The following is a 27,996-nucleotide window of genomic DNA, read 5'->3' on the forward strand; positions in this document are numbered from 1 at the left end:
TCATGATATCTTAAAACATGCATAGATTAGAAATCAATAGGTACCAATGGTTAGATAGCGCAGCATTGTATCATGTCATCGAAGCCATCCATTTTTGCACCTACTTGATGTATACGTTGAAGACCACCGAAAAATATGTTACCAGGAAAAGAAAAGAAAGACCACTAAAACACAAGATTTCTTACATAGCAGCATTCCAATCTTGAATATTAGTAACTTGTTCACTAAACTGAAAACAAGGTAGCCTCTCCCTAATGTGTCGATAAAATCACAACATTACATCACACTAATATCCCACTAAAAGGAAGTTGAGAAAATAAAATAAAATCAAAAGCCACCTCAAATATCAGAAGAATCAATGTTCATCACCATATCTGAATCAAATTCATGTAAAACAATGCATCATTAGAGTACTTATTATTAAAGATAGAGCAAACCTCAAATGGCACTTCTGGTTGTTTGATTCTCATACTGAGACTATTTCCACTGGTGATTCTGCCTATGCATCTAATAGCTACAAAGCAACCAAGAACTAAGGTGGCAGCTCAGTTATACAACCAGCAATTATTATGACCACTCTATAACTATTCCTAGTCCAACTTTACAAAACTTTATTTGCCATCTGGTCTTACTAAGACATACGTCACCAGTTAAAATAAGCTTACCGACAACCTTACAATCTCTGTGTTTAATCTTATTATATATTTCTCTTCTATTTCTTGATGCTTTTACAATCTAGCAATTGACCATGGAATTCAGTATAACCCTAATATTTCTTTATGTAAAAACAATTAAACTACATTCTGATATTATACCTTAAAGAAGACTTCTTAAATATGTAAGGATGCTTGCTGGTCTTATATATGCCGAGGATCATCTAATCGATATCACTACGTAGGATCTTAGTTGCATTAACCATCATAAAGCCTTGTACAGTTGTACCCGCTCAAAAATGTCATCACACTTCTAAGCTGGTGCACCATTGCATCTGAGCTTTCCCAGGCACATTCTACAATCTATTGTCACTTGACACCAATAAACCACTTATAACTTAACCACCATTACAATTATTTTCAGCATCAACCAATTTGATCTAAATAAAACAACAGCCAATGTGCCCTATTTCAACAATGATGGCATCAAATTTTGATCCTTCTTTGCTATTCATTCTAATTAAGGACTACTCTTGTCTAAGTTTGTTACAATTTCTACAATTTGCATCTAGGTTACATTAGATGTTCATACTCATTACTGAACCTTCGGTTCAAACTTTGTCTCCTTTGAATGTCAAGATCCCAGAATATTGTGCAAGCCCATTCTATCTTTAATTTTCCATAGTGTATTACTACTTTCTTCTCAATTCTCATAACTTTTCTGCTTAACCTAACAGTCTTTCTTCTTTAAGCCATCTTGAATTTACCCCACCCAGTAAGTTTTATAAACATACAAATAATAGCAATAATAATAATAATATAATGGTCATCACAATAATCCTAAAATAAATATACCATTATATAATAATACTGATTTATGCATGTATAGTATTGTATAAGTAGATTATACTTATATACACCCCTCCTGGGGATGTAATATATCATACAAAATACTAGTTGATTCATGTAAAACTGTATACATATAATAGTCTTTACAGCAATTTAAACATAAGCACCTGTTCCCTTCTACAGCATCATATTTGAATTCATTCCTGTTCCTTCTGCCTGTTTGGCCAGCCAACCAGCTTATCAATGTGATATCCCATGTGAGTGAGAAGATATTAACAGATGATGCTGAATAATCAAAAGTCTTGGTGGGATCATGGGAATCTATTGAGTCCCACATCCCAAAATTTCCAGAACGCAAGAACAAAGCTTTTCAGATGTATTCTAGTACCGACAAATGCAAGATTGGGAAGCAGTGTTCTCAAACAGTTCCTCCCACTCCTTGATTTCTTCCCTTTCTTGATTTAGCAAATCTTCACTTCTTACACATGCCCAATGCCTCATGGGCAGGGTGATCAGGTGGCCAAACAGGCCTAAGGTAGGGAACAAGTCAACATGTTCCATTAGCAGTTTTAAGACACGTCTATTGGTAAGATAAAAAAACGTCATCCAGCAAACAACTATGCATTACATTTTTCTTCATAATGATGAAACAATATCACTAGAACAGGTGCATAGAAAAATGATTTCCATAAAACCATATGAATCTCTTAGTTCACTTCTCATGCTCATAATACAACTCGATGGATATATTCTTCATGTGCAGTAGCCTCTGAAGAAATAAAAAGCCTTAGCTACTCTAAAAAAACAGCTTGAGAAAATTCAGCCTACTAAAATTTACAGATTTCTGGATTACAAAAATGAAGCGAACAATAAATCTGAAACATTATGTGATAAAATTTGAAAGTCGATGCAATCCCAATTCCTCCTATTCTTTAAGAAACCTAATAGGGCATGAAATATTAAAAACAAAAATAACAAGCTAAACAAAAAAGATATGAATCGAGACAACAATCAACAAGTTGTATATAAAAGAACAAATAGGAAAAGCAAACCAAATTTTTATGCAATGAAATAAATATGTTGGTCACCTGACGCCTATTTGGCAAGAACCCAGGACAGTTGTATTGGATCTTCTGTCCGATAAAATCTGCTGCTCGCATAAGAGTTTGTCTATGCTTCGTAACCATGAATTCTTGCTTCTTAAGTCGGCCCTTTTTTAAAGATTCACGCAAGGGAGGCTGTCGAAAAACTCTCTCACATACATATTTTGGGTGCAGTCGTTTGCACCAATATTCCTGCAAAGAGATGGACATGATGCAAGCCAGTCAATCAACACAGATCAAATGAACATTAATAAAAGAACAAACCATATAAAAGAAAATACAGAAAAAAAGGTACAGAAGCCAAAAATCGCAAGCATTTTATATCTTATTCTAGTCATTTAAAAATATCCTGCATGCTCATAACAGCTACTCTGGAGTGAATTGGCAGAGAGAATATTCACAAAAGTTCTTTATTGACATAAATTTCAACAACTTATATGAACCATTCAACAATGACATATTTGTATTATCATAGATGCCTGCACTTCATACAACAAATTTCAACAGAGCATATAAAGAGAGAGAATGTTTCATTGACACCATGTAGATAGGGATTCTCGATGCAGCCTGTTGCTAATAACTCAATGTATTTTGCTTTATTACCTGACAAGAACTGCATATGCTCCAAGAACTATCCAACTGTTTTCATGATATGGAAGCATGGGATTGGCATCCCAAACCCTTTTTAAAAAATTCAGACCTACCATGCAGGATCCATCTTTTAACTTTGGAATTTCATAGAAAATCCAGCTGTAGCTTGTAATTGCCAGCAGGAAAGTTGCGAGTTTTGGTGTGGCTTTACAAGGAAAGTCCATCCTGACCTTCCAATTGCCTGCTGGAGCCTAAAATCTAGTGAATCAAAACCTGTCTTGTCAAAAACCAACAGAACCTTAAGAGTTTTGTGTGGTTTTACAAGGGAAATCTATCCCAGCCTTCCTAAAACCTGCTAAACCACAATATCCTCTTTTTCGGCGTGCCTAGTGCTAGCTACTTGATGCGATGGAGTCTTTAATCTTTGCTAATTCATAGGCCACTCCATAAGTCCTTATAGTTCAAGTATTCTTTGGACTCGTAGTTTTTCTGTACTGAGATTTTGGTAAGTTCAATTCACCCCAAATTATTAGATAAGGCTTTTTTTGTATACATATTACAATTTCCTCTTACCATACTTATACATTATTTATATTTGAGCTTCTTTGTGTTACCCCAGGAATTGTCCCAACTCCACATAGTTTCATGGGATTCATATATTCCTACCACATGTTGAATTTTGCCATTAGACTGCAAGGTAAATCATTCAATTTTTGGGGGGTCAACATACAGGTGCACATGGATGGCAATGGGGGCGTCATGTTCAGACTGGGTTGAGCTCATATACAAGTCCTTATGGTCCTGACCCGAACCCAACCCAACCCACTGGTGGGTTAGGGATGCCTGACTGAAACCTGACATTTAGCTAACCCGCCTGACCCATTGACGAGTTTTCACCCAGATCTGCTTTGCTTTGGCCTGCTTGTTGCATGAACAGGCCCATTAGTTTCACAATTTTTTGACTAATATCAAGTAATCAAAACCCATTTGACTAATATCAAGTAATCAAAACCCACGCTGCAATTAACAACTAAACACATAACAATAAACCAAGTCCTTTGTTCTCAATCTATTCTCTCCTCAATTCAGCGTATGAGTTATTGGATCAATATCCAAATGGCTCATAACACTTGTTGTTACACAATTATATGTGTAGTTAGAAAATAATCTACACCTCTTGACCCATAACCACATGACATGCCAGAGATCGGGGTTAATTGACCCAAACCCGACCATTGAATCCAATGTGTCAGGTCAGGCAAATAAGTCAGGGTTAGGATTGCCACCCCTATATGAGCATGTATATTTCTCTAGCCACACATCTTTGACCACCAACACACCTCGATTTCACTTCTTACCCAAGTTGAAGGCCTATATTGTTTCATAACCAATCTTTTCATTACATTTCCAGCTTTTGAATTTCACACAATGAGAGGTAGATATAGCTGCAGTTTTTTCCCTGAAAAGTCACAAGCCACATCTAGTTTTCCAAATAGCAATACATATCTTCAACTTAACTCATCCCATAGTACACATCTCTGCCTGCTAAGAAAATTTCAACAATTTCAAGGATCCATGCTATTCCCCATGGACTAAAAAATGTAGTAAATTCATCATCTCCTTCTATTTTTTTTTTCAAATCCACCATTTCAGATTTTACACAACTTTCCATCACATTTTATCATCTTTAATCCAGAACATCCAACTCTTGCTTATAATTTTGTAAATTAACGCAGTCCCTTGACAAATTGGTAGATCCAAGAAACCTAACTTTGACTTTACACTGAAGATAAGTAATTAGTGTATTATACCCACAACATTCCAGGAATAACCAGATGTAGAAGAAAAGGGAAAATCAACTCTTTGAAAACCCACAAAAGTGGCTTACATGATCTTTCCACACTGAAAAGTAATTTTGCCAGTAAAGAAGTCCAGAAATAGTGCTAGTAACAGTAATTCAAGGCATCCATGAAGCATAAGAAGAAGAAAAGATCAGATTAGCAGGCAATGAGGTCAGATTATAGAGATAATAGCAATAATGTGATTGTAAGTTCATGATGCTTCAACTATAGATATCTGCTTCCTGTTTACCCTACTGAGAACCCTTTCACTAGCATTACAGATAATGTTCAGTTAAAATAATCAGAAAGACTCAAATGCTTGGAGAGCTCTTGCAGACAGAGACGCGATTCTGATTAGTCCTGAAAAGTGGATACACAGAGAAAAAAGGACCCAAGGAATTTATAGAAAATGGAACAGGGCAACAGGCATTTTCAATACCCCCAGCAGCAAGTTGCTGAGATCAATTTGAATTTCAAAAAATAATTTCTTGACATTTTTCTTTAGTTTTTAGACTTTTTGAGCTGTACCATGAGAACTCAGCATAAAAGGAAAAAAAATTGAGAAGAGATTTGTATCAGTGGTAGACTCTTGGTGCCATGATGATTAATTTGCACAATCTCGGTACTGTAACATCTAATTGGTACTCTTGGTTTCATAACAATCTGCATTAGTAAATGCATATGGCGAACATGTCCGCTCATATGCACTTATAGTCCACAGATACAATTGATCAATAAAATGTGTTGATATCAACTTCAGAAATCATTTCATCAATGAAATTCCCAAACTAAAATTTAAGAAAAAGAAAAGAACATAGAAAAAAGTGCTTTCAAATCACCCACACTAGCTTATGTCACATGATAAATCATCAATGATACTAAAACTCAACTTTCTTTGAACTTGAAAGTTTACACATTATCAACCTTGCATTTCTACAAACAAATAGTGGTCAGCATATTCTATCTATCTAGTTGCCAATAAACAATTCCTACAATGCTGAGATTAAACAACATAAACAGTCAACATTTTTCTGTTGGACAAGCCACAGAATCTAAGGAACAATTAAAACATTGCAGATGAGGGATTAAAAAAGATTCTCCATATCTGAGTAAGTGCACAATATGGATCATGAGTTAGTGAATAATATGGCTCATGATCCACATAAGGTTGGATCTCCACTATTATAAATCAAAAGGCATGAAAATTGAACATCACTAACAATAATTTAAAAATAATAATACCTTGAAAAGTGGATCAATATCTCCATCAATATCAAACCAACAAAATTCGCTATTAGCCTTTGAAGCAGTGTACAAAGCAATTTCCTTCTACAGCAGATCTCAGGAGGGAAAAACCAACTCAGCAATTTAGTATTTGCATGAAATGGATGGTACAGAGACCAAATACGAAATCAAAAACAACATAACAAAATAAAATCATCTAAAAAAAGCGCATTCAAGAAAGATTAGTTGATGCAAAAGTACTGCACTACTGAAAGCAATATAGTAATAACCCATTAGAGATTCAGATGGTGATAGAGGCATTTCACAAAAGAGACAAGCATTAAGGGGAAGAGAACAAGGAAGTGACATCCATGTACCTTTATGAGTTTGATGAATTAATCCTAAAGATGACATATTAACTCTTGGTACTTCAGTGAATCTTCATGGATATATCATGATTATATCCCATTTCACGAGGTACACACACAAAACATGTGCCCACATGTGTGAATATGTACATGGCAATTGAGTTTAGCTACAGCTCTACTAACAGGATTTGAAACCCAAACCATCAACTAAAAGTACATGAAGGACCACCAAGATTGAGCAGCCACCAATAAAACTACAACATCTAAAGGGTTTAAACTTTAAACTTTAAACATAAAATTTAAATGACATGGACATGCCATGCAAATGCCTTCAATTGACATAGAACACAGGAGCCAAAATGCATGGTAAGAAATATGAAATCGCTTGGCTATTGTTCATAGTGGAAAAAAATACAGTTTATAAACCAACTACAAATTTAACATCTACCCTTGACAGAGAAAAAAAGAACAAAAAAGGTTTGCCAGAAAAAAGGTTTACTGGCAAGACTTATCAAATCTGCAAGTTATCTTGATTGGAATATGATCTGTTGTTTGATAACATACTATAATCATTTCTTAACTCTACACCAAGCCTCTAGGAAATGGTGTATATTCCCCACAGAAGAGGCAAAAGTGTTGCCTGCTTAGCAATGAAAAGCACCGCTCCCATTTTCAAGGGGAAAAGAACTCTAGTGAGATACTATTATCATCAGAATTTGTAATCTTGTTAATTCGCACAATGAAGGAAGGGATGCAGTTCCCAAAAACAGAGAAAGGGATTTGTTTGAATTAGCAAAATACAGAAGCCTCTTTCCCATGACACTGCAATCCATTCAATTTATTAAGTCAAACCTTCAAAGCAAAATCAGCACCTCATGCAAGCTTCAAATGGAAGAGGGGAAATGAGAGCAAGAAAGAAAGAGGCAACAAAAGAAAAGAAGAGCTATATAGCCCAGCAGCAGTTAATTTTGCCACTAAAATAAGAAACTGGAATATTTAGTGCTAGTAACAAGAATAGCAGCATAACATTAACTTCCCAGAAAGAATTTATTAGGCCATTACTAACTAAAGTACCTGATAAAAAGCCAAGCACTGAAGTACAAATTTATCCATGGAATCAAGTTCCAAATCCAGTACAGCATCATAGTCTTTGACCTGGAACAAAAGCAGCACAGGAGAAAAAACTAGTAAAAGCGATACTCCATGCATTTGGTCAGAAGGAAGAGGCTTTGGGTGAGACTGGCTTGATAAGCTGAGCAAACAGAAGTCAGAAATAAACCTAACAATCTTTAGTAGCTTAATATATCAAGATAATACAAAATATTTGATGCACCTCTTCAGAATAAAACATTCTGTAGAGCGCTATAAAACCTCAGTTTTTTGACTAAATGACAAGTTCTACTTGAAATATACAATTAACATGCATTTTGTTACTTGAAATCTGTATTCACAAAAATTTGAAATCCTGTCCCTTCCAAAGTACATATATCCTTAAATTTGTGACTTGATTGCTATGGAAGCTTTGATAACTTATTTTTGAAAGGACAGGTTTAAGTCTGTGCACATGAGCATGCATGCGTGCAAGAGAGAGCAGGTGGGCGAGTAAAGTATTTGCTGATAAGGTGCAAAGTACCGCATCTCCATATTCTCCAATTGCATGATAGCAGGAGGCACGTAAGTACAAGCATTCAATATGTGTGCTTTCAATACTCAATCCAAGAGACAACTCTTTTATGGCATTCCTGCAATATCAAATCACGGTGAGTAGAACAGATAAATCACAGAAAGCTAAGAATACAGATATGAAGTAAAACAACAATTTATGAGGCTCCAATATTCAACAAACTAGCACATAAGAAGAGGAGCTTTCGATGCAATCAGTCATTTTATTCCCTTCTTTATTCCACATGGATATCCACGTTGCATTTAAGTAACCTAACACAGATTGTGGACAATCAACATATGGTAGCAAGAATAACAACAGCATCATCTGCATGTGAAATTATCAGATTTCACAAACTGAAGTCCACTATTAACACCGCCCAATGAATGAAAATGTGATAAAAGAAAAGAAGAAAATTAGCAGAAGATTGTAGTCCAGATTTTATGTGTGCAAATAATGGAACTGGATAAATAATAAAGTCAATCAACATTTAGACAACCAGTTTTTTTCCATTTGAATTTTTGATGACTAAACAATTCCAGGAAGAAAGCATTGTTCACTCCTAGTAGCAACCAGCCCTCACTGATCTTTGATGGAAACCTAGCCTTACTGCAACTACTGTCCCATTCAGGCTTTACCATCCCCTAGCCACCAGCAATTTTATATCAACCTTGGAAACAAAAAAATGTTAAGCATTTAAATTAAGTATCAGACAACTCTTATACTAATTGCATTCAACATATGCAAAACTTACAGCAACTCCCGAGAAAAAAATGGAGACTAACCAATCAGATTCTAACTGGATTATTAAAATCCCTTGGACTGGACTCAGAGACCATTACCACCATGCTAGCATGCATGTTCTTTTTGGTGGTTTAGCTGCTCGCTGTCCAGCATATTATGCAGAGGAAATCTGAATTTCTACTCCAAAACTTAGTGTTCTAGGAGCAAATTTTCAGGTCCTTCCTGCAACCGCTTACCCCCTTGATGAAATGCAGGAAGAACATTTAAAGTAGCATTCACCCCAAATACATAACATAATTATGAAAGCAGTGCTAAGAGAAAAGGATTCATCACCTGTGTTGGCCCATCCCATGGTAAAGTAGCCCACGCAAATGATATGCTTTAGCAAACCTAAGAAGCATTTGAACCAAAGATAAAGAACTTATTAAGTTAAAAGAATATGGAAAGGTTCAACCTCTTGACAGAATTATTATATATATTAGATCATGTGCATTTATACCTTTCATCAACAAGTAGAACTTTTTCGAGACAATGCAGCGCCTTTTCTGAATTAGCCAAATCTTGGTAAAACTGCAAAATAAGCCATGCATGTGGCTGATAAATATTAAAAAAGTAATTTAGAGAAAAACACAGACATATTAAGTGAACCATGGGGCTTCACAGGCAGGTTAAGATGGGATATGTTTGATTTTAGTTTAACATTTGCCTAACATGCTTAAGAAAGAAAATGTATCTGCCAACTTTTTTAGCTCTCCCAGAGAAATGGCACTCATAAGTTCAGCTATATATTGCTCCAGATGTATTAAAACACACATAACTGCAAAAGAACTAATTTTCATATCCAAGATGACTTCTTAACAAAGATATATTGTAATTTCCTCGTAATCTTCACAAATTATTACAGTCAAAAGCATGTTACATAGAACAAAGATTGTAAATGTTTTTATTCTCAAAAAAAAAATGGTGCAATATTATCCTCAGAGATGCAGTCCAGGATATTATTATACTCCACTAACCAAGCACCTGAGTGTGATCTTATGTTTGGCAGTTTTAATTTCTAAGAATGGATTTTATTTACAAATCATACCGTCTGCATGTATCCAAAATTGCATTAGTGTTAATTAAAGGAAAGAATTAATACTTGGAGAATGCAAGGCCACCAGCAGACTTCAAAATGAAAACTATTCCTATGGCCAATACAGGATTAGCAGCAAACAGTTGAAAGTTGTTAAAATGACTGGTGGTGAAAGAAAGGATGATGGTTGCATATCTAGGATAAATATTGAATAACAATAATATGGTTGAGGCTTTACTAGCAGTTTACATCATGGGGTGACTTTTTCTTAGAAATATGATGGATATGGATTATTGAAACAAGTGGTTAGGAGAGTCTGAAAGATTTTTACTCCGGGAGTTGAAAGATGGCCTTTGAAAGTTTGTATTCTGGTTCATGGGTTCACCTTGCCACAGGTCATCATACATGTAGCTTCACATTGTACTGTAGCCACGTCTCATCATCAGCATTCAGCTTATTAATTATTGCAGCACATCCTAAGCCCGTGATTCATCATCAATGGCCCTAAATCTCAGAACGTTGCTTTATTCATCTTTTGAATTTGTTTCAGTATTCACTTTCATTTTCTAGTTGGGGGATCTTTTATATGTCTCACTGTCATTTTCTCTTGCGGGCGAAGCAATGCTCAAAAATATGCTACTTTCATTCTATGTAGCATGTAAGGATTATGCAAACCCTTAAGAATGCTGTCTTATTTATAGCAAGAACCCTAACTATATAAATTAGGTTTCTAGTCTTGATGAGCATGCATTCCAAAACCTGCCACTGAAGTTCTCGTATCATCATGTACATCAAATATGTGCTGATATTAGGGGTGGCAATGCTTAACTGTTTAACCCAATTAACTTATTTCAACCCATTGTAGATTGGACTAGATTATTTGTTCAATAAAATGGTCAGGTTCTAATCAAGATTTTTGACCCATTTAATAAACAGATGGGATTCAGATTGATAGATTTTTTTTGTCTATCCTGCAACTGACCCAACCCGTTTTTTGTCCAACATGACCCAATTGCCACCCCTAGCTGATATAACAAAATGACAAATGTAACCAGTAACCAACTTAACAAGGCTCTTCTTTGGTCAAAATACTCTTAAAGAAAAGAAATTTAAGGAAAAAAAAAAAAGAGTCCATTAAACAAACTTCATCCAGCTGATGGTATATAAAGCACAATTACTGATGAGTGCAAATGCCAACATAAAGTTGTCGAAGTACTAGTGAACGGAGCAAAATTTTAAATCCCGTGGGACGAGGCTGTCCCGATTTTTTCATGGAATGGGATGCGCCACCGTCCCGCCCCATCCCGACACTTGGGGCAAAGGATATCCCAAGACATTCCAATCGAAATATCGGGATGCTAATAGGACAGCGATGTCCCGACACATAGGATGGTACCCTGTCATGACGTCCACAGGACGTCCTGCTGGGACCTGAATCCTTGAAACTGAGGACACCACTTACATGGAAGAGAATTGAAATCAAACATATACTAAAGATTTTTAACTAAGCAAAATAAAAGTATTATGTCAGTGCACATAAATGAAAATAGTGCAACTGCGGTCATGTAACCAAGTATAAAAGGTGAAACTAAATTCCACATAGAACAGTGATAACAAGTGAAGAATTTGATCGAAAGGCTGCCAATGGTATGCAGATCAGTTACCTGTGCAAGATGGGCCCAACCATCGATGAAATTTTGATCAAGTTGTATCGATTTGAGATGTGCCTCTTCAGCTTTATGGTACTCCCCGATTGCTGATAAAGCCAGACCCTACAGTCATGATCATAGATATCATAACCACAAAACCGATATTTATAAAAGAAATGCTTCTTTACTCTTCAAGATAAGGTTGGAAGAATATATTAAGAGTTGATACTAGTTATATTAAGAATAAGGATAACATATATCACAAGGAGTAAATAATGAGTTAGGACTGTAAAGTTTTGTAGCAAGATGTTAATACTTAGAAAAGATGGAGAAAACATTTAAGAAACTGGTACATGAAAATTTTCAAATAAAAATTGGCTCAGAAGCAGAAACACATGAAAAGCCATTGGTGTACAACCATCCAATTGGAAAAACAAAAGTAGAGTATATCTTCAAGGCAATGAAGTTAAAGACATTGAAATTTGCCATATTAACAAGAATAGTATAGAAAATATTAAAAGAAAAACTATTGCTTTAGCTTGTACATGGCAGTCCTTAATTTAGGGGAAATGAAAATGATTGGAGACCTATTCTTATACAGATACAGAACGTTGCCAGTTACCACAAATCCGAACTCCAAAGCCACATGTTGTACCTACGACAGAGGTTGGTTGCATAGATTGAGAGAACTAGATCCAAAGAAACAACGTAGCTTTAAGGGCAAGCGATCATGCTTCCTTGCCTGAAGATTTCATGAAAGTATTTTTGAAAAAGAAAAGAAAATTTACACACTGTTTTCAGCAGCTTAAAATATATGACAGACACAGGAGGAATTTCACAAATATTGAGCAATACAAGGAAGTAACATCAGAAACTTAGAAAAGGCCGTGACAAGAGGGCAGCCTGATGCATGAGGCTCCCACCATTATGGGGCCTAGGGAGAGTCAAAAGTATGCAGCCTGATCCCCATGTGCAAAGAGGCTGTTTCCATATTTTGAGCCTATGGCATCCAGGTTACAATGGAACAACCTTACAATTGCACCAAGGCCCGAGAATACCTAATTAACATTTAAAAAAAAAAAAAAGTGATATCAAAAGCATTTACATCGAGAGCACAAATGCAAATGAGTTCCTTCCATATTTGATAATCAATTTTAGAACATAAATTGGTAAAGTAGCTTAGATTGACTCACTGGAAAGAAAAAAAGAAAGAGTAGCTTAGACAGATACTTTCATTACATTAGATGTATCATTTAGATAAGCAATCATAACCTGCAGACACTTAAAGATCTAAAGATAGACGGATGATGCCGAGATGTGCTTCAGGAGCATTACATGATTATCGCATGTTGGAACAAGAAAAACTTGTACAACAAAAAAAAAACAGTGATTCTTTTTCTTACTGATGTAGTAGATCAGTGTTGTATGTGCCATGAAATTATGCAACAAAGAAGGTGCAAAAATACAGGTAAACAAAATGAGCATTCAAGACCAAAATATTAGAGCAATTGTAAGGTAATTGTAAAAGTTAGTTTACAAATGAGTAAACAAAGAAGCTTGACAGTTGAATCAACTATGCTCATAGAGAACTTATTGAGATGATGTGTACCAAGGTATGCAAAACTGGAACCGAACCCCATGCCGGCCAACCGGCGGTATGTTCGGTATGCCCCACGTCGGACTATACCAAGGTCCGAACCGACACGGCAAAGAAAGCTGAGAAGAGAGAGAATTGGAGTGGAAGAGAGAAAGGGGGGGAGAGGGAGGGAAGGCAAGGGAGGCCGATGGTGGCCACTAGAGGGCCGTGGCGGGGGAGAGAGGAAGAGAGAGAAAGAGAGAGAGAGAGAGAGAGATGGAAGGAGGGGGAGGCCATAGGGAGGCCGGTGGTGACCATCGAAGGGCCACAGAGGCCCTTAGAAGGCCAGATTCCCCACGGGGCTTCCGCTGGTTCGAAGCAGGGGTGCACAAGGCAAGGGAGGGGGGATTCCAACTGCCAGGGACCTTTGAAGCTCTTCGGCGGCCACCACCGGCCTCTCCATGGGCCTCCCCCTCCCGTTTCTCTGCCTCCTCTCCCCTCCCTCTTTCTATCTATCTATTTTTGTTTATTTGGACTTATGTGGAGCTCTGGAGGCCTTGGCAGCCCTACGACAGCCTCGATGGGCCACCGATGGCCACCACTAGCCTTTTCCTCTCCTTTCCCTCCCTCCCTCTCTTCTTCTCTTTCCTTCTCCCTCCCTCCATTTTCATCGGTGTTCCAAATTGAATGCCCGAACCGCACCAGTGGACCGCCGATACAGTTCAGTATACCCTGAACCATTTAGTTTGGAATGGTTCACCGAATCTTTACTGTAGGCATCTATAACTAAGACAAAAGAGTAACCGTAGGAAGGGCAAGGCTTGGAACTCTATGAAGGATCAAAAAAAAAAAGAAATTGCAGACCGATTGAAGAGCACTTAGATGTGCAATGCCCTGAAGAAAAACTTAAGACTTAAATTGTTATGAATAACAATGAAAGGTTTTTGTCCAGAATAGAAGGATTGAGGTTCATTATCTATTGTTATGCTAAAGTTTAAATATTGGGACTCAAAGAAATGCTTTAAAAGATGGTTGATAAACAAGATAATATGCTTTACTTACTAAGTATGTATAAGCAGATTTGTTTTTCTTGTCCCGCTTGACACATGCAGAAAGGTCTGCCACAGCAGCATCAAAATCCTTGAATTTGAAATTAACAATTCCTGCAGTATTTTAGGTCAGAGTACAGAAACATAGGTGATATATTTCACAATATGAGTTTATTATTTTAAAACCATGCAATATCGTCAAATCTAGGAAAGCATTTTTAACTTTTGTTCTGTTGATAGTATCAGTAGCAAAAACTGTAATCACTATATTATCTGAAACACAAAATAGTGCTTCAGATTAGATGATTTAACCTGATAACTCAACAGCATCTTGCAGTTTCAAGTCTATGTCATAGATAGGACAACCATGAATATTTAGTCTAAAGTAACTCTGTCATCAAATTATTTTCAGATTTGGGCCCATGAACCAGAATTCATCAAACTTTCAGGTCATATGACATCAAGTTATATTAGGATTAAGTCCAACTGTTGTAAAATGAATCCAAGTAGTAAAAATTTTAAAATTAACATCATTAATCATGATATCCACGGACTAAAAATTTTAAAAATTAAATGTTCCGCAGGTTTCTTAATCATGTTTTGCAGGATATACAGTATGAAAACACATTCATGCCAGATAGTTTCAAAGTGAATGATACCAATCAAGTTGGTACCATAATGCAGGCTACAACCAAGTGTGCTCATTGTTGGTCATGTGGTATACACATATGAAGGACATGGAAGAAGATGCAAAAAGCTTGGATGCTGCCATAGCATTTATCTGCTTAAATAACATCTTATAAATAAAAGCTATCCCTTTATGACAGATAAAGTTGCTAAAATAGAGACTGAGGTTGAAAAGATGTGTTGCTATTGTCCCTTGGAGGATGCACCCATGTCTTTAATTATCTTCTTTTTATTTCTACTCTCTTAGGGCTCCTTGCTATCATTCCCTCAATGCAAGGTGAAAGTTTTATTCAATTTATCACTCACACTTGGTATAATAGATTACAAATACAGATAGAGAGGAGGGGGGGAAGTTCCCTAAGTGCTTTTTTATTGCAAGCTGGTAAGCTTCACGCAAAGACAACAAGGCATATCATGACCAAAAAAAACTCATGTTACAGCTATCTAAATAGAAGTACAAGATTTCTAAGTTTTCATGAGTTAAAATTCTCAAAGCAATATATTAAAAACTAGAACTTAATACTGGGTAGGTCCGGTATGATGTAGAACAGTTTAGCAAAAAATATGTTCCAGTCATTTAATCTTGCAAGCTGATTCAATTTTTCATAGCTCAATCAGGAAAATTAATTTCCAAATTATGAAATAAAAGCAGATTAGTACTCTTATTTTTGGAAAGGCATTTCAAGCCAATTGTTGTGATGATGAGCATACAAAGCATGAAGTCAACCAACCATTTTGACAATGACATATTAATTAGCCATGATAAGAAGAGTTAGCTCCGGTCACTTATATCTCTTTCATAAGTGTTACGCTGTTTGGAGGAAAAGAGAAGATTACTGCCAGGACTTTTCCTTGTTTTGACGTCTTTATTTCAAAGAGAGGGGAAAAAGGACATACAAGAATACAGGAGGGTCAGTATCAATACCCATTATGTGAAATAGACTAAGAAGAAAAGGTTGGAAGAACTAACCCCTTTCATGTAGAATATCTGATGAATTTGGCTCAAATTCCAAAGCTTTAGTTAAATCTTCGATGGCCTGAAATCAAGATATCTAAAATTATTAAAGAAAATGAGCATAATTTCCATGCATAACTATGTTGCTAGTGAATACACACTTCACAAATTACCATTTGAGTGATACATGGTACCATCAATTCATGCCACCAAAAATAAAAGTTAACATGTTATATCAGGAGGTTAAAATAAAGGGGGAAAAAGGAATCAGACAACATAGTTTTATAGTACCAGGGTCCAGGTGTCTAGTGATATTTTACGTTATGCTGATGAATTCGGAATCACTGAAAAAGTCTTCAAGCAAGACCAAAAGATTTCATCCCTCTCATAAAAATTATCCAATAGAAGCTAAAAGCTTGAGGAACTTAGCACTATTTTTTGTTGCCAACTGAACAAGAAAGTTGCTCCTTTGGTCCAATTATCATGGGAAGTTTGAAGTTTTTATGGATGGCAAGGCAAGAAAAGGGTGTGGATTGATGTTATTAAGCAAATAGAGGGTCATTAATGAGGCTCCTATGCATGGTCATTAGGGATGCAAATGAGCCGAGCAGCTCGCGAGCTACTCGAGCTTGGCTTGGGTCCAAGCTCGAGTCCAGCCCAAGTAGCTCAAACATTTTTTCAAGTTAAGCTCAAGTAGCAAAATACTAGGCTTGAAGTCTCGCGAGCCTAGCTGAGTATATATACTTTTAACACTATTATATTTTATTTATAATAATATATTATTATTTGATAATTTAAAATGGAATATTATGTTATATTTTATTTTAACCATATTTTCTTAATTATGATCAAGGCTCAAATTCGAGCTTAAGTATGGCTTAATTGATATTCGATTCGAGTCAAGCTCTAGCGTTGCTTTTTGTTTTTTGGATCAAGTCGAGAACTTGAATATCAAGGCTTGATTAATCTCGAGTTGAGTTTCAAGCCCGAGTATTTTGAATCAAGTCAAGGCCTCTAGCTACTCGACTCAGCTCAGCTCAATTGCATCCCTAATATATGTGGGAAGGCTTTGAATAGTTGAATTTATATATTTACTCATAACTTTGAAGGTTCTTCATAAGGCAACAAACAAGATAGACGTTCTCAAACTTGAGAAATAAGTTGGACCTAAACAAATGCAGTTGCCTTTCTTTTCTCTAATAAACTAGCAGATCTGGACCAGAAAGTAATTTTGGTAAAACCAATGGTTAGAAGATGTTGAAATAGATATTCTGTACCTCACATACTAACGGATATGGGAAGCAATACCAGACCCCATAGTGCTTGGAGATCTTAATTGCTCCAAATTCTCCATCTTAGGGAATCCTACAGTAGTGACTAGTGACATTGTGAACAATTACTTGAAATCCTACCTTGAGCCATTTGTACATGCCTGCAATGTCTTAAATTCTTCAAACATTTGTTTCAGCCCATCATAGTCAGTATATATGTAAATCAAACTTTTATCATTTTTGCTTCCTTGTTTCGTTTTGTATATTTTATATCATTATGCTTCTCATACTCAAAAAAAATCTTTTCACATTCCACAAAGCAAATTAGCAGAAAGGATACAGCAGTGACAAGATTATAAGAGACACAAGTTGGTTATACGTTTCCTTACAATATGCATTTGCTAAAGAGGTAAAGTAATGAACAAATCTCGGGTTTATTCAATCAATAGAGGCACAATAAGCAAGATTAACCCCCTGTTTGTTGGTGGATTCCCACAACAAACAGAATAAAAAAAAATAAATAAATTAAGTATGAATACAGCAAGAAAAAGGCACATTGTGCGCAAATAATTACACAAGGATACATACTAGTTACCTAGCACCCCTTCTTTTTTTTTTTTTACTGGTCACAAGCAACAATACACAATTTTAATCTACCCACGCATTTCTTTTTCACATACCTGTACTTTAAAAAGCTTCCCTTCATATAAGCTTAAACCTCTAGAGATGAAACCTGTCTCAATAGCTCATCCACTCCATACATTTTAAAAGTTCAACGAGAAAATATTTGTCTCTCCTGGAGAACACTATTACACTCCCTCTTTATTCCTGTGGATCTGATCTTTACCCAACAATACTTCTAACTCAGAAAATTATTTTTTAAAAAAATATCTACAACAGATAAAAACTACTGCTATTGCCACTTGCACCTACTCAATTGATCTACTGAAAATAGACAGGCTTCTTGTCTCATGATTGTATCTCTGCCAGTGCTTTTCTTTGAAGTTACCCTTTCCTTTTACCACTATCACACATTTACTCCAATTGCCTGATTTAGTTTCTATGTTTACGAAATTACTCTTGCTCACCAGAAAATTCTGTTCCATGACTTATTTGCAACACATTCATGTAAGACCTAGATACTCATCTTTTAAAGCAGAGAAGACACCTCCTTACAGCAGCCAAAAACAAGCCACTGAAACAAGATGTTAAAGAACATATAAAGTAAATAAATTTGTTGCAGAGAAATAAAATTTTAAACAGAAGAACTTATATCTGTGCATGATGGATAAAATGGCCTTGCCTCCGCAAATTCTCCCATGGCAGCACGTGCCTGCCCTCGCCGTTTCCAAGCCTCTCCAGCAGATGGATTTGATTGTATAGCCTGCCAGAGAAAGAAAAATACTAAAACTGCAAAATTAAAAGTGGAAGCTGCTTCGCATAAATTATTAGACCTTAGTAAAGTCAGCAATAGCAGCATCAAGTTCTCTTTGGAATGCATAAGCTGTTCCTCTTCCTATCAAAGCCTCTGGATATGTAGGATTTTCTCTCAAAATCTGTACATGTCTACTGTTACTGTATGTCCATTCTGTTAACAACAGACAGAGGTATGAATAAGATGGGGAAAAGCAGCTAAAAACCTGGTCAAAGATGGATATAGCCTGGTCATAATTCCCTTCATTTACCTGTTTGGACCATCATTGGAAAAAAGCTTCAGCTTGTGGAAAAAAGGAAAAAGAAAAGGAGGTAAGCTTAACAAGTTCAATGATTCTGAAGATGTATTAGTCATATGTCTGCGAAATGTGTGGAATTTATACTGGCCCTTAAATTACAGCCATGCATTTCTTCTGAATGAAGCTGATGAATCACCAACCAGAACCAAAAGGAACCAACTAGATACAAACAAGATGCTTGCTAAATAAATAGTATCTTATTATAAACTGAATTTCATAAATCACTGACCAAAATATTCTGCTTGACTGCTTTTCATTGAAACCAAGGCAGTTAATCAATTCATCCAAATGTATCTTTTAGGCCAAATCATGCATGTGTTAGTCACAAAGAGCACTTCTGGGCACTGCAGCATCAGATTTTCTTTCCAAAGAGAATTTGCCCAGGCTCATCCTGGCAACCCAATGGAAGTCAAATTTTCTAGTTCATATATAAGCTTTACCAATTTGAGTATAAATTAATTCGGACATAGGTAGCAATCTACTCTGCTCCATCGGGTACCTAAGCTAACCTGATCTTAATGGGGCAGTTTTACTTGACCTGTAGCAGATCCAGGGCGGATATGAGTAATATTAAAACCCAACCTAGATATATAACTCTTCACAAATCCCTTGTCTACCCTTTGTCCTAGTCGCTCCACTTATGAGAGAGATTGAACATGTGAAATGTTACACGCCATGATGCTTACAAATTCTTTTTTTTTTTTAAAGTTGATTGTTCTTAGTTTAAAGGGCATTTGGCTTCTTAAAGAATAATATTTTTGTTTGTTATGTTTCTATTATTGTTGAAATTTGATTTGTTATGTTCTACATCTTCGACTCTTATTTTGTTTAGTGCCCGTGAAGTACAAAGGTTTGTTTTTACATTCTTTTTTATTTGTTTGATTTGGATGTTAAACAAAAATGCAGCATTACCCGACTTGACCCATGCAACCCGCCTCGTACAACTCTACCTACCTCGCCCCACCCCGAGGCAAGCACAGAGTGGGTACAGGTAATGGCCTATCCGGCCCATACCTGACCCATTGCCATCCCCGAATATGGATAGATATTACGTAAATTATAATTCTATATTTATTTAAGAAATCGGACACAATTAGGAAGATTTATTATAACTTTGGTTTCCAGCATTTTATGTGTTACAACTAACTAAACTGCTGTCCTTTAGAATGACAGGTAAACATTAGAAGGCAACACATCCTCGGTATATGAAAATGCCTTTTCTTTTTAAAGATGAATGATCATAAAGTTTTAGAGTTTAGACGATTCTGGCAACCTCCTAACAAGCTCATACAGGATTCTTAAATCTGGCTACTTCAAAGATTCCATATATTCAGTGTGCAACAACCAAAAACTGAAGAATGCCAAAAACTTATTATTCTACTGAAACCCCCTAAAATTAAATGCATAATGGGATTGAGGCTGTCCAGAGCTACAAACATACATTGCTAAAACTAGCCACTCTGGATGTGATGCAATAATGATATTGACTAAGAATGCTTCAATGTCAAAGAGATAAACAGCCAAAACCAAAAAAAAAAGGTCATATAAAAAGAATGCTATAATAGCAAACAGATAACATGACTAAATATAGAAATACCATATAAAAAACTAAATACGGATTAAATCACCACCTATAGCAATCGTATGGGTGGCAGCAATGGTGGATCAGAGAGGTGTTGTAGATCTGCAACCCCCTGCCTTTCCAGAATTGCATGCTCCCCGAGCATCACATTATGTGTGGTGCAATACATGGACCAGTTTAATCTTAAAGTTGCCCCCCAATCCCTCATTGCACCGCTATGCAATCGCACCAGGGCAACTTAAAATAGTTGCATATGGTTACATTTGCAACACCATTTAGCGTTCATCAAGCCCTAATGATCCTCTTTTAGTTTAAGAACTATGTCCAAATATTAGAACTTTGCATGTTGTGAAGCAGGGTTCGCCAAACCGTCCTGAACCGAGTGGTTTAGGACGTGTCGAACTATAGTTGCGGCCAATCAGCACGATTCTGATAGTAAAAATGGGATACCAGGCGAGGAGGAGAGGGGGAAAGAAAGAGTAGAAGAGAAAGAGGGGAGAGGGAAGAAGAGAAGAGAAGAGGAAGAGAGGGCCTCCAAAGATTGCCCAAGGCCGTCAGAGGGCAACCGGGATCGCTGCACATAGTGAAACCAGAGGAATGTGGAGGAAGAGAAGAAAATGAGAGGAGGAATTCAAAAGCCTCCGAAGGATCAGCGAGGCCACCCCACCACCATCGAGACTTATGAAGGCTGAAGGAAGGGCTCCGCCCTCCTCTCGATCAGAATAGGGGCCTCAGCCCCTGTTTCCTTTTTTTTCTTGCGATTAATCGTATGAAGTCAGCTCAGCAACTGTGTTGCCGACTTCCCCCGATATTGCTCCAAAAAAAGAGACGAAATAGGGGCCGAAGCCCCTGTTTCAATTCAACGACTCCAGGACTCCAGCACCCTTGGCGGGCCTTCGAAGGCCCTCTCTCCCTCTCCCCTCTCCTTCCCTCCCCCTCTGTCTCTCTTTTCCTCTCTTTCCTTCTCGCTTCCCCCCTCCTCACCGGCCCTCTAGCAAGCACCACAGCCCTTCAGCAGCCTCAACGGGCATCTGGCGGCCTCTGACAGCCACCGAAGGCTCCCTCTCCCTCTCCTTCCCTTCCCCCCTCCTCTCTCTTTCTTTTTCTCTCTTTCCTTCTCCCTCCGCCCTGCTACATCTGTTCGAGCCTTTTTATAGTTCCGTTCGGGGATGCACCAAACCATATCACCAGCCAACCGGCCAAGGTCCAGTTCCAATTCAGCAATCCTTGTTATTAGGTACTTTAGCATAGTACTTGGCTACAACAGCTGATTGTGCAAAAGGGTGACACTTGCGATATAACCAAAAAGGGCTCTAGCATGGCATAATACTACCAATGGCACATGTATTAATGTGCAACATAGACACAGGTGCCTGTCAGGCAAATTCCTAGTATCCAAAATACATAGAGTTGCATAGGTTGAAATGTTTGATAGCATATGCACAACAAGCTGAAAGGATATGTAATGAAAATCAAGAAAACTAAAAGAGTTCATCATTTAGCTTCATATTGCTTGATGATATAAACTTTTCTTTATCAACTGCCATGAAACCAATCGAGTAAATTTTGGGGAGTCTGAAAATATGAACACATGTCAAGAATATGTCTTTAACATGATGTAAGGGTTCCCATTATATAAATCTTCTTAATCAACAGGTATCAACAAAGGTTTGGACCCAGGGGGGTTTTATCAAGTCCAGATATTTGCTGAGTAAAAAGGCTTCAATTGGGCCTTCCCAAACCATTAAAGCACTAGGCATTAAAACCATCTGTTGTTGTTGCCAGATCAGAAAATCAGCTTGGTTGAAGCAATAACAATAGATGTTTGAACTAAAGGAAGTTATAGGGGCTATCATCTAGTCATAGAATGTTGTCCATTACTTGTTTTTACCCAGAGTTGCTGGGACACTGAGCAAAGATCGACCTATATTCAATTGTATTCAATAATAGGCTACCCCAAAAAGGGGGGAAAAACCTCCCCCCTCCTTGCATGTGCACGCTTGTTTTAGATTGAGCACAAAGATGTCACCATACCCTGCAAAAGCAGCTTCTACATCTTACTTGCATCATAATATTCCTTTACAAACCCATCCAAAATTCTACCTAGGTCTCTTGCCCTGCGGGTGTGTTTTCTATTGCTTCTGCTTTGTAACAAGACAAGGAGAAGCCAGATGCCAGATTTTCTAGCTTCTCCTAAAAGTGCTTTTTTGACTTTCCTTCCTATAGAACAACTTAGATAATGTTACCAAACACCTTTTGCTCTAAAAGTGACAATAAGAATACCAAACATGCCCTAACTCACCATCTTTCCTTTCCCCTTATTTTTCAGTTAGCAAACCTACTCTAGTTTGCCATTTAAACTACACAGAACGTGCCAAATTCTTCTAACTAAAATCCCAAACTTAATGCATCTAATTCCCTTTATTTTGACAGACTTACTCTAGTTTGCCATTTAAACTACATAGAACATGCCAAATTCTTCAAAATAAAATCCCAAACTTAATGCATCCAGTCCCCTTTATTTGACAGTAATAAGGTTTTAAATCCCATGGGATGTAGGCATCCTAGTTTCTCCATGGAACGGGGCATCCCACTGTTCACCCTGTCCCAGCAGCTGTCCTCGTCAAGCATCCCAGAAAGTATGCTCCATCTCTCTCGTGCTCTTCTTTCTTTTCTTTCTTTCTTTCTTTGTTTTCGTCCCTTTGTTTCCTTCCTTTCTTTCTTTTTCTTCTTCCTTTCTTCCCCTTTCTTCTTCTTTCTTCCCTTCTTTCCTTCTTTTCTTTTTCTTCTCCCTTCCTTTCTTTTTCATTCTTTGCTTTCTTCTTCTTTCTTTCCTTCCTTCCTTCTTTCCTTTCTTTTTCTTCTCTCATCGTACCTTTCTTTTTTTTCCTTTTCTTCCTTTTCTTCTCCCTTCCTTTCTTTCTTTCCTTTTTCTTCATCTTTCCTTTCTTTTCTTGCTTTTCTTCTTCATTCCTTTCTTCTTTCTTCTTTCCTCTTTCTCTTCTTCTTTCTGTGTGTGGATAGGTTTTAGAGTCCTACCCCTATCTCAATTCCCACTTTCTCAAAAGAGTGGGATGGAATCGCCAGGATGCCCACCATCCCATCGGGATTTTAAAACCATGGACAGAAATATACATTTCATATATCAGATTTGTTAATCAGAATTTTGGACAAGAACACACAAAATAGCTTATCTACCATACCCTTCTACTCCTAAACCTGCAAATCCAGGTCTACCTTTCTTTTAGTTTTGTGCAACCTCTTTATACAAATCTGTCTCACTGCAGGCTGCGGGAGAAGAATACAGTCCCTCTTTTAAATCCTAAATTCCATCACGCTTCACACTTCCATAGCCTGTTTGTGAAAATCTGATATACAAAAACAAATGAAACAAGTACTAAGCATTCTAATCTTGAAGAAAGAGAAAGGAAACTCCTGTGTGTCATTTATTCCCACAAGGAGCAGAAAGCCAGAAAATGTTGCAAAAAGCAGGGAATTGCTTTTAAGATTCAACCAATGGTTAGTAGGAGATAAGAAAGTGGTAGACAACATAGGGAAGCAATTTTATGCACAATGCATGGTGTTAATGCTGATATCAAAAGGATGTTCAGAACTTCTAATGCATGACAGATTTTCATGCAAGGAAAATCCAGCAACTCCTTCACAATCCATGCCTCCTCTATAGGTACACATCCGTCAGACAAACCACATCTATAAGTACACATCCTGAAGTCATCCATGAAGATTCTTGCTCCCTCCTTTGCTTGATGACATCAAATGTGGCCAAATGAAAACCATTGTCAAGGCATTTACTTAAGAGCTCAACTCCCGAAACCTCAACTAGCCATTGGCTCAAGATCATAGGCTATCCCCTAAATATATATTGGTTTCTCCGCTCTACATTCCTTAACAAGCTAAGCAAGTTTTTGAACCAACTGGTCATGACACATTGGGTATCTAGAAAAGAACGGTTCAGGTACTTTAAAGGAGAAATTGAACCAAAAAGTGTGAAGACTAAATATAAAATTTCTCAAGAGGTCTAGGAAATGTGCCAAATGCTTAGTTAAACAGAGAAGAGAAAAAAGGAAAGGCTTGATTTCATTTGAAATCTGAAAATCTTCATATTGAACTCTGAAGCCATGATTCCTAAATGACAAATATGTCACAAATTAATCAAGAGATAAAGATTGCTCACAATTTTGACTTGGAAGATTACTGTCTTCCTAGTTTAATTTGCAGATGAGTTTCTAGAAACACATGATGAATTAAGGTTGATTAGGATTGCTTTTGTCCAAAATCCTAAATATTTGTATTTATCATATTTCCTCATTGTTTGAATTTCCATTGTTTCATAATTTGCCAAAGCACTTTGTGAAAAGGTTTAGAGGCAGAGCAAAGTAACAAGTTACACTAATCCCAAGATGAGCAGAGACAGCCCAACATTACAACCATGAACTCATCACTACACACTGTTCAACTTTTACTTCTAAAATTAAAATGAGAAATTTATACCATACACATTGTATAGTTCAATGAGACCCTCATCTTGTTGAACAGTAGCTAATTTACTTACCTGTATAAAAACATTTATACATACATGGGCAAATTAAATGAGAAAAATTGATAATAAAGCACATAAGACTTACCTGTGCTATGCCCCGTGATAATCGAAAATCCAAGCTAATTGACTTGGTATTTGGAAGACCAGTAATGAAAACCTTTCGATTTATTTTAATGGTCTCATTGGATCTGCTGCATGTTTCTGTGGTATCATTAGGTTTTTCATGCATATTTTCTGATTTATTTTGACTGAAAGACCCTGTCTCAGAAGTCGGTGTCATCATACTAGATGACTCTAGACCATGGTCCTCATAGACAACAACCTTTTTTTCAGTGGTTGACCCATTTGTACTAGAGGAATCCAAAACATGATTTTCAGAGACAACTACTTTTGTATCGCATGTTGATACATCCACGGCATGATCTTCACAAACAACAGGTTTAGACTGTTTAGCAAGTGCCAATAGCTCTTCCAACTCCAGCAACTGCTTTAGATCTGTTGATTCATGTACCGCATTTCCATACCCTTGCTCCCACACAAGCAAAGCATCTTCCTTTCTTCCCAGAGCTGATAAAGCATTGCCTGGCAATAATATAACAGTAAGCATAAGCTGATATAAAAGCACAAAAGATAGGATCAGATTTAATAATTGCAAAAAATATCTTATTATGAGTGTTGGAACATACAATTGGCATTTAGATCAAGGTTTTGATACTTCACAATAGATACCGCTATGATAAGCTCATAGCTAGATGAACAAGAAAGACAGCACATTGTCTTGCAACAAAAACATGATCATTAAAGCAAAAGCAATAACTACCAGAAATTAAGGTTCAAGAGTCTTGAAAAAACCTATAATAAATCTAACACCAACATAAATATCAGAACGATTTCTCAATCCAGATCATGGGTTACCACAATTGCAAGAATAGTAATCACATTTATAAATCGAGTGGAAGAAGAGCTTAAATTCATTCCAAAGGTTCATAACCAATAAGATTCACCCTTGTTTCTCTGAGAACAAGAATTCATGATTCCCCAGAAAGATAATCTGAAGCAAGATTAGCCGAACCATCCCGACCAGATAGTTTAGACCATACCGAACCAAACCGGTCAAGAACCAAAATGACTCGGCCCTTGAGAAAATCCCACACCCCCCACCCCTGCCATCCCCTCACCCGATCTTGTTCTATATCCCTCTCGCTCTCCCAACTGCCGCCCTGCGCACTCCCCCCCCCCCCCCCCCACCTCCTCTTCCTGGATGCCTCCTCCCATGTGTTAAAAGCTTGTCCACTCTCCTATGCCAGCCCTTCCCTCATTCCCATTGAAACCCTTGTCTCGGATTGGAAGCCTCCCCTTCTTCATTCCATCTCCTGCAGCCCAATGGTCGTGGTTGGCCTCTTCCACCGCCTCCTGCATCTCCGGCTGCAACCTGCACTTTTTCGGTAGAGTTTCCCATGTACGGCCCCCCCCCCCCCCCACACACACAAAAATCCCTCTTTCTCCCATTCTTCTCTCCAACACCCGTGGGTTAGTGTTAAGGTTAGGGTTCTCTCGGGTCACTCCCCTTCCCTCCCTTCCTCTCTCTCCCCAACCCTCTCCCTGTTTCAGTATACTCCGACATGGCAGGCCTACACCATACCGTACCGATAGCCAACCTATACAGATCACAATACTAGTTTGGCAAAGCTTGGTCCAAAGTAGATATACTTTCAAATAAAAAATACAATTCAAAGATTATTATGGCCAAGACAAGGCACTCAACCTTTACGGACAGCTACCATGGGGCCAAGAATTAGAGCATTGAGGTGAACCAAATGTAACCGTGCAAGAAATGCTTTGTTGATAGATTGCCAGCAGAATACAGGAGAGCCAAAATGTGTAACAGCCCTTAGATATTACTGGTACATATAACCCAATTGCAATTTTCCATAGTGCAGATTGGCGAAACTCACTGCACTGTATGTTAAAACTCTAGTCCCATTTTGCAAGCTAAAAAGAGATAGATCAGCAACAGCAAAAGTTTAAAAAAAAAAAAAAAAAAAAAACATGAAAAAGAACAAGAAAAATTGATAGATGAAAGATCCAATGGGTTGGGTATTGGTTCTGGCACCTGATCCAACACGTTTACTAGAAGTTTTTAAATCAAGAGGAGAAGAAGAGAAAAGAAAGAGATGAAAAGGATGCTGAAAAATGAACTTGGAACTTGAAGTACAGTGGGAATGAAAACATCCAGACCTCTTGACAGGTTCCTCCTTGTTTATTTCCACCAAAATTTCCCTCTAATTATTTGCAGAAACAGAAAAGAAAACAATATAAAATATAAAAATTGAATAATTGTATATGTTTTGAGGACTCGCCAACTATTTGCAAGCAAACTAGCACCGTGTCATAGTCTCATTAATGTATTATTAACTATGTTGATGCATAGCCAAGGTTAATTGTTTTTCCTTGTAATTTTGATGAGTTATGACAAAAATATTTGCCTTGCCCTTGAGTGATCCATCCAATTGGTCAGGCTGATCACCACTTGGAAGTGTGTCGGCATCATTGACAAGCCTTGCACTCTGCTTCACTGGTGCCTATGGCAAATTCCCGACAACAAATGAGGTTTCCAAGGTATTCCAACTTGTCAAGCCCAAAATCTATCCAGACATTTTGACATGCAATCGATGGTCAAATGGAAGTTCATAGTCATCCATACATGTTGACTATGAAATGTGCAGAAATATCATTAAAACAACTAGGATGAATCATTAAACTCAGGATCTGGCTACCATTTACACAATTGATGGTCAAATGGGAAGTTCATAAGCAATTAA

The 27,996-nt window shown here is 37.2% G+C and overlaps 1 protein-coding gene across 2 annotated transcripts in view; it reads right to left on the reverse strand.

Annotated features, from left to right (window-relative positions):
* LOC105058643 (suppressor of RPS4-RLD 1) overlaps positions 1 to 27,996 on the reverse strand; it is a 39,487-nt gene that overhangs the window by 8,040 nt on the left and 3,451 nt on the right. For both annotated transcript variants that reach the window (XR_003802727.2, XM_010941627.4), the window contains exons 3-15: positions 25,260 to 25,756; positions 18,939 to 18,983; positions 18,753 to 18,854; positions 18,602 to 18,682; positions 16,043 to 16,109; positions 14,399 to 14,499; positions 11,776 to 11,883; positions 9,536 to 9,606; positions 9,370 to 9,426; positions 8,263 to 8,371; positions 7,704 to 7,784; positions 6,280 to 6,366; positions 2,591 to 2,797 (exon numbers count right to left, since the gene is read on the reverse strand). Coding sequence is in view for 1 of the 2 variants with exons in the window: in XM_010941627.4 (XP_010939929.2) it covers positions 2,591 to 2,797; positions 6,280 to 6,366; positions 7,704 to 7,784; positions 8,263 to 8,371; positions 9,370 to 9,426; positions 9,536 to 9,606; positions 11,776 to 11,883; positions 14,399 to 14,499; positions 16,043 to 16,109; positions 18,602 to 18,682; positions 18,753 to 18,854; positions 18,939 to 18,983; positions 25,260 to 25,756 (1,613 nt within the window). In the remaining variant the exon portion in view is untranslated. The remainder of the gene's footprint in view (positions 1 to 2,590; positions 2,798 to 6,279; positions 6,367 to 7,703; positions 7,785 to 8,262; positions 8,372 to 9,369; positions 9,427 to 9,535; positions 9,607 to 11,775; positions 11,884 to 14,398; positions 14,500 to 16,042; positions 16,110 to 18,601; positions 18,683 to 18,752; positions 18,855 to 18,938; positions 18,984 to 25,259; positions 25,757 to 27,996) is intronic.

This window comes from Elaeis guineensis, chromosome 2, assembly GCF_000442705.2.
Source record: "Elaeis guineensis isolate ETL-2024a chromosome 2, EG11, whole genome shotgun sequence".
In the NCBI taxonomy this organism is placed as follows: Eukaryota; Viridiplantae; Streptophyta; class Magnoliopsida; order Arecales; family Arecaceae; genus Elaeis; species Elaeis guineensis.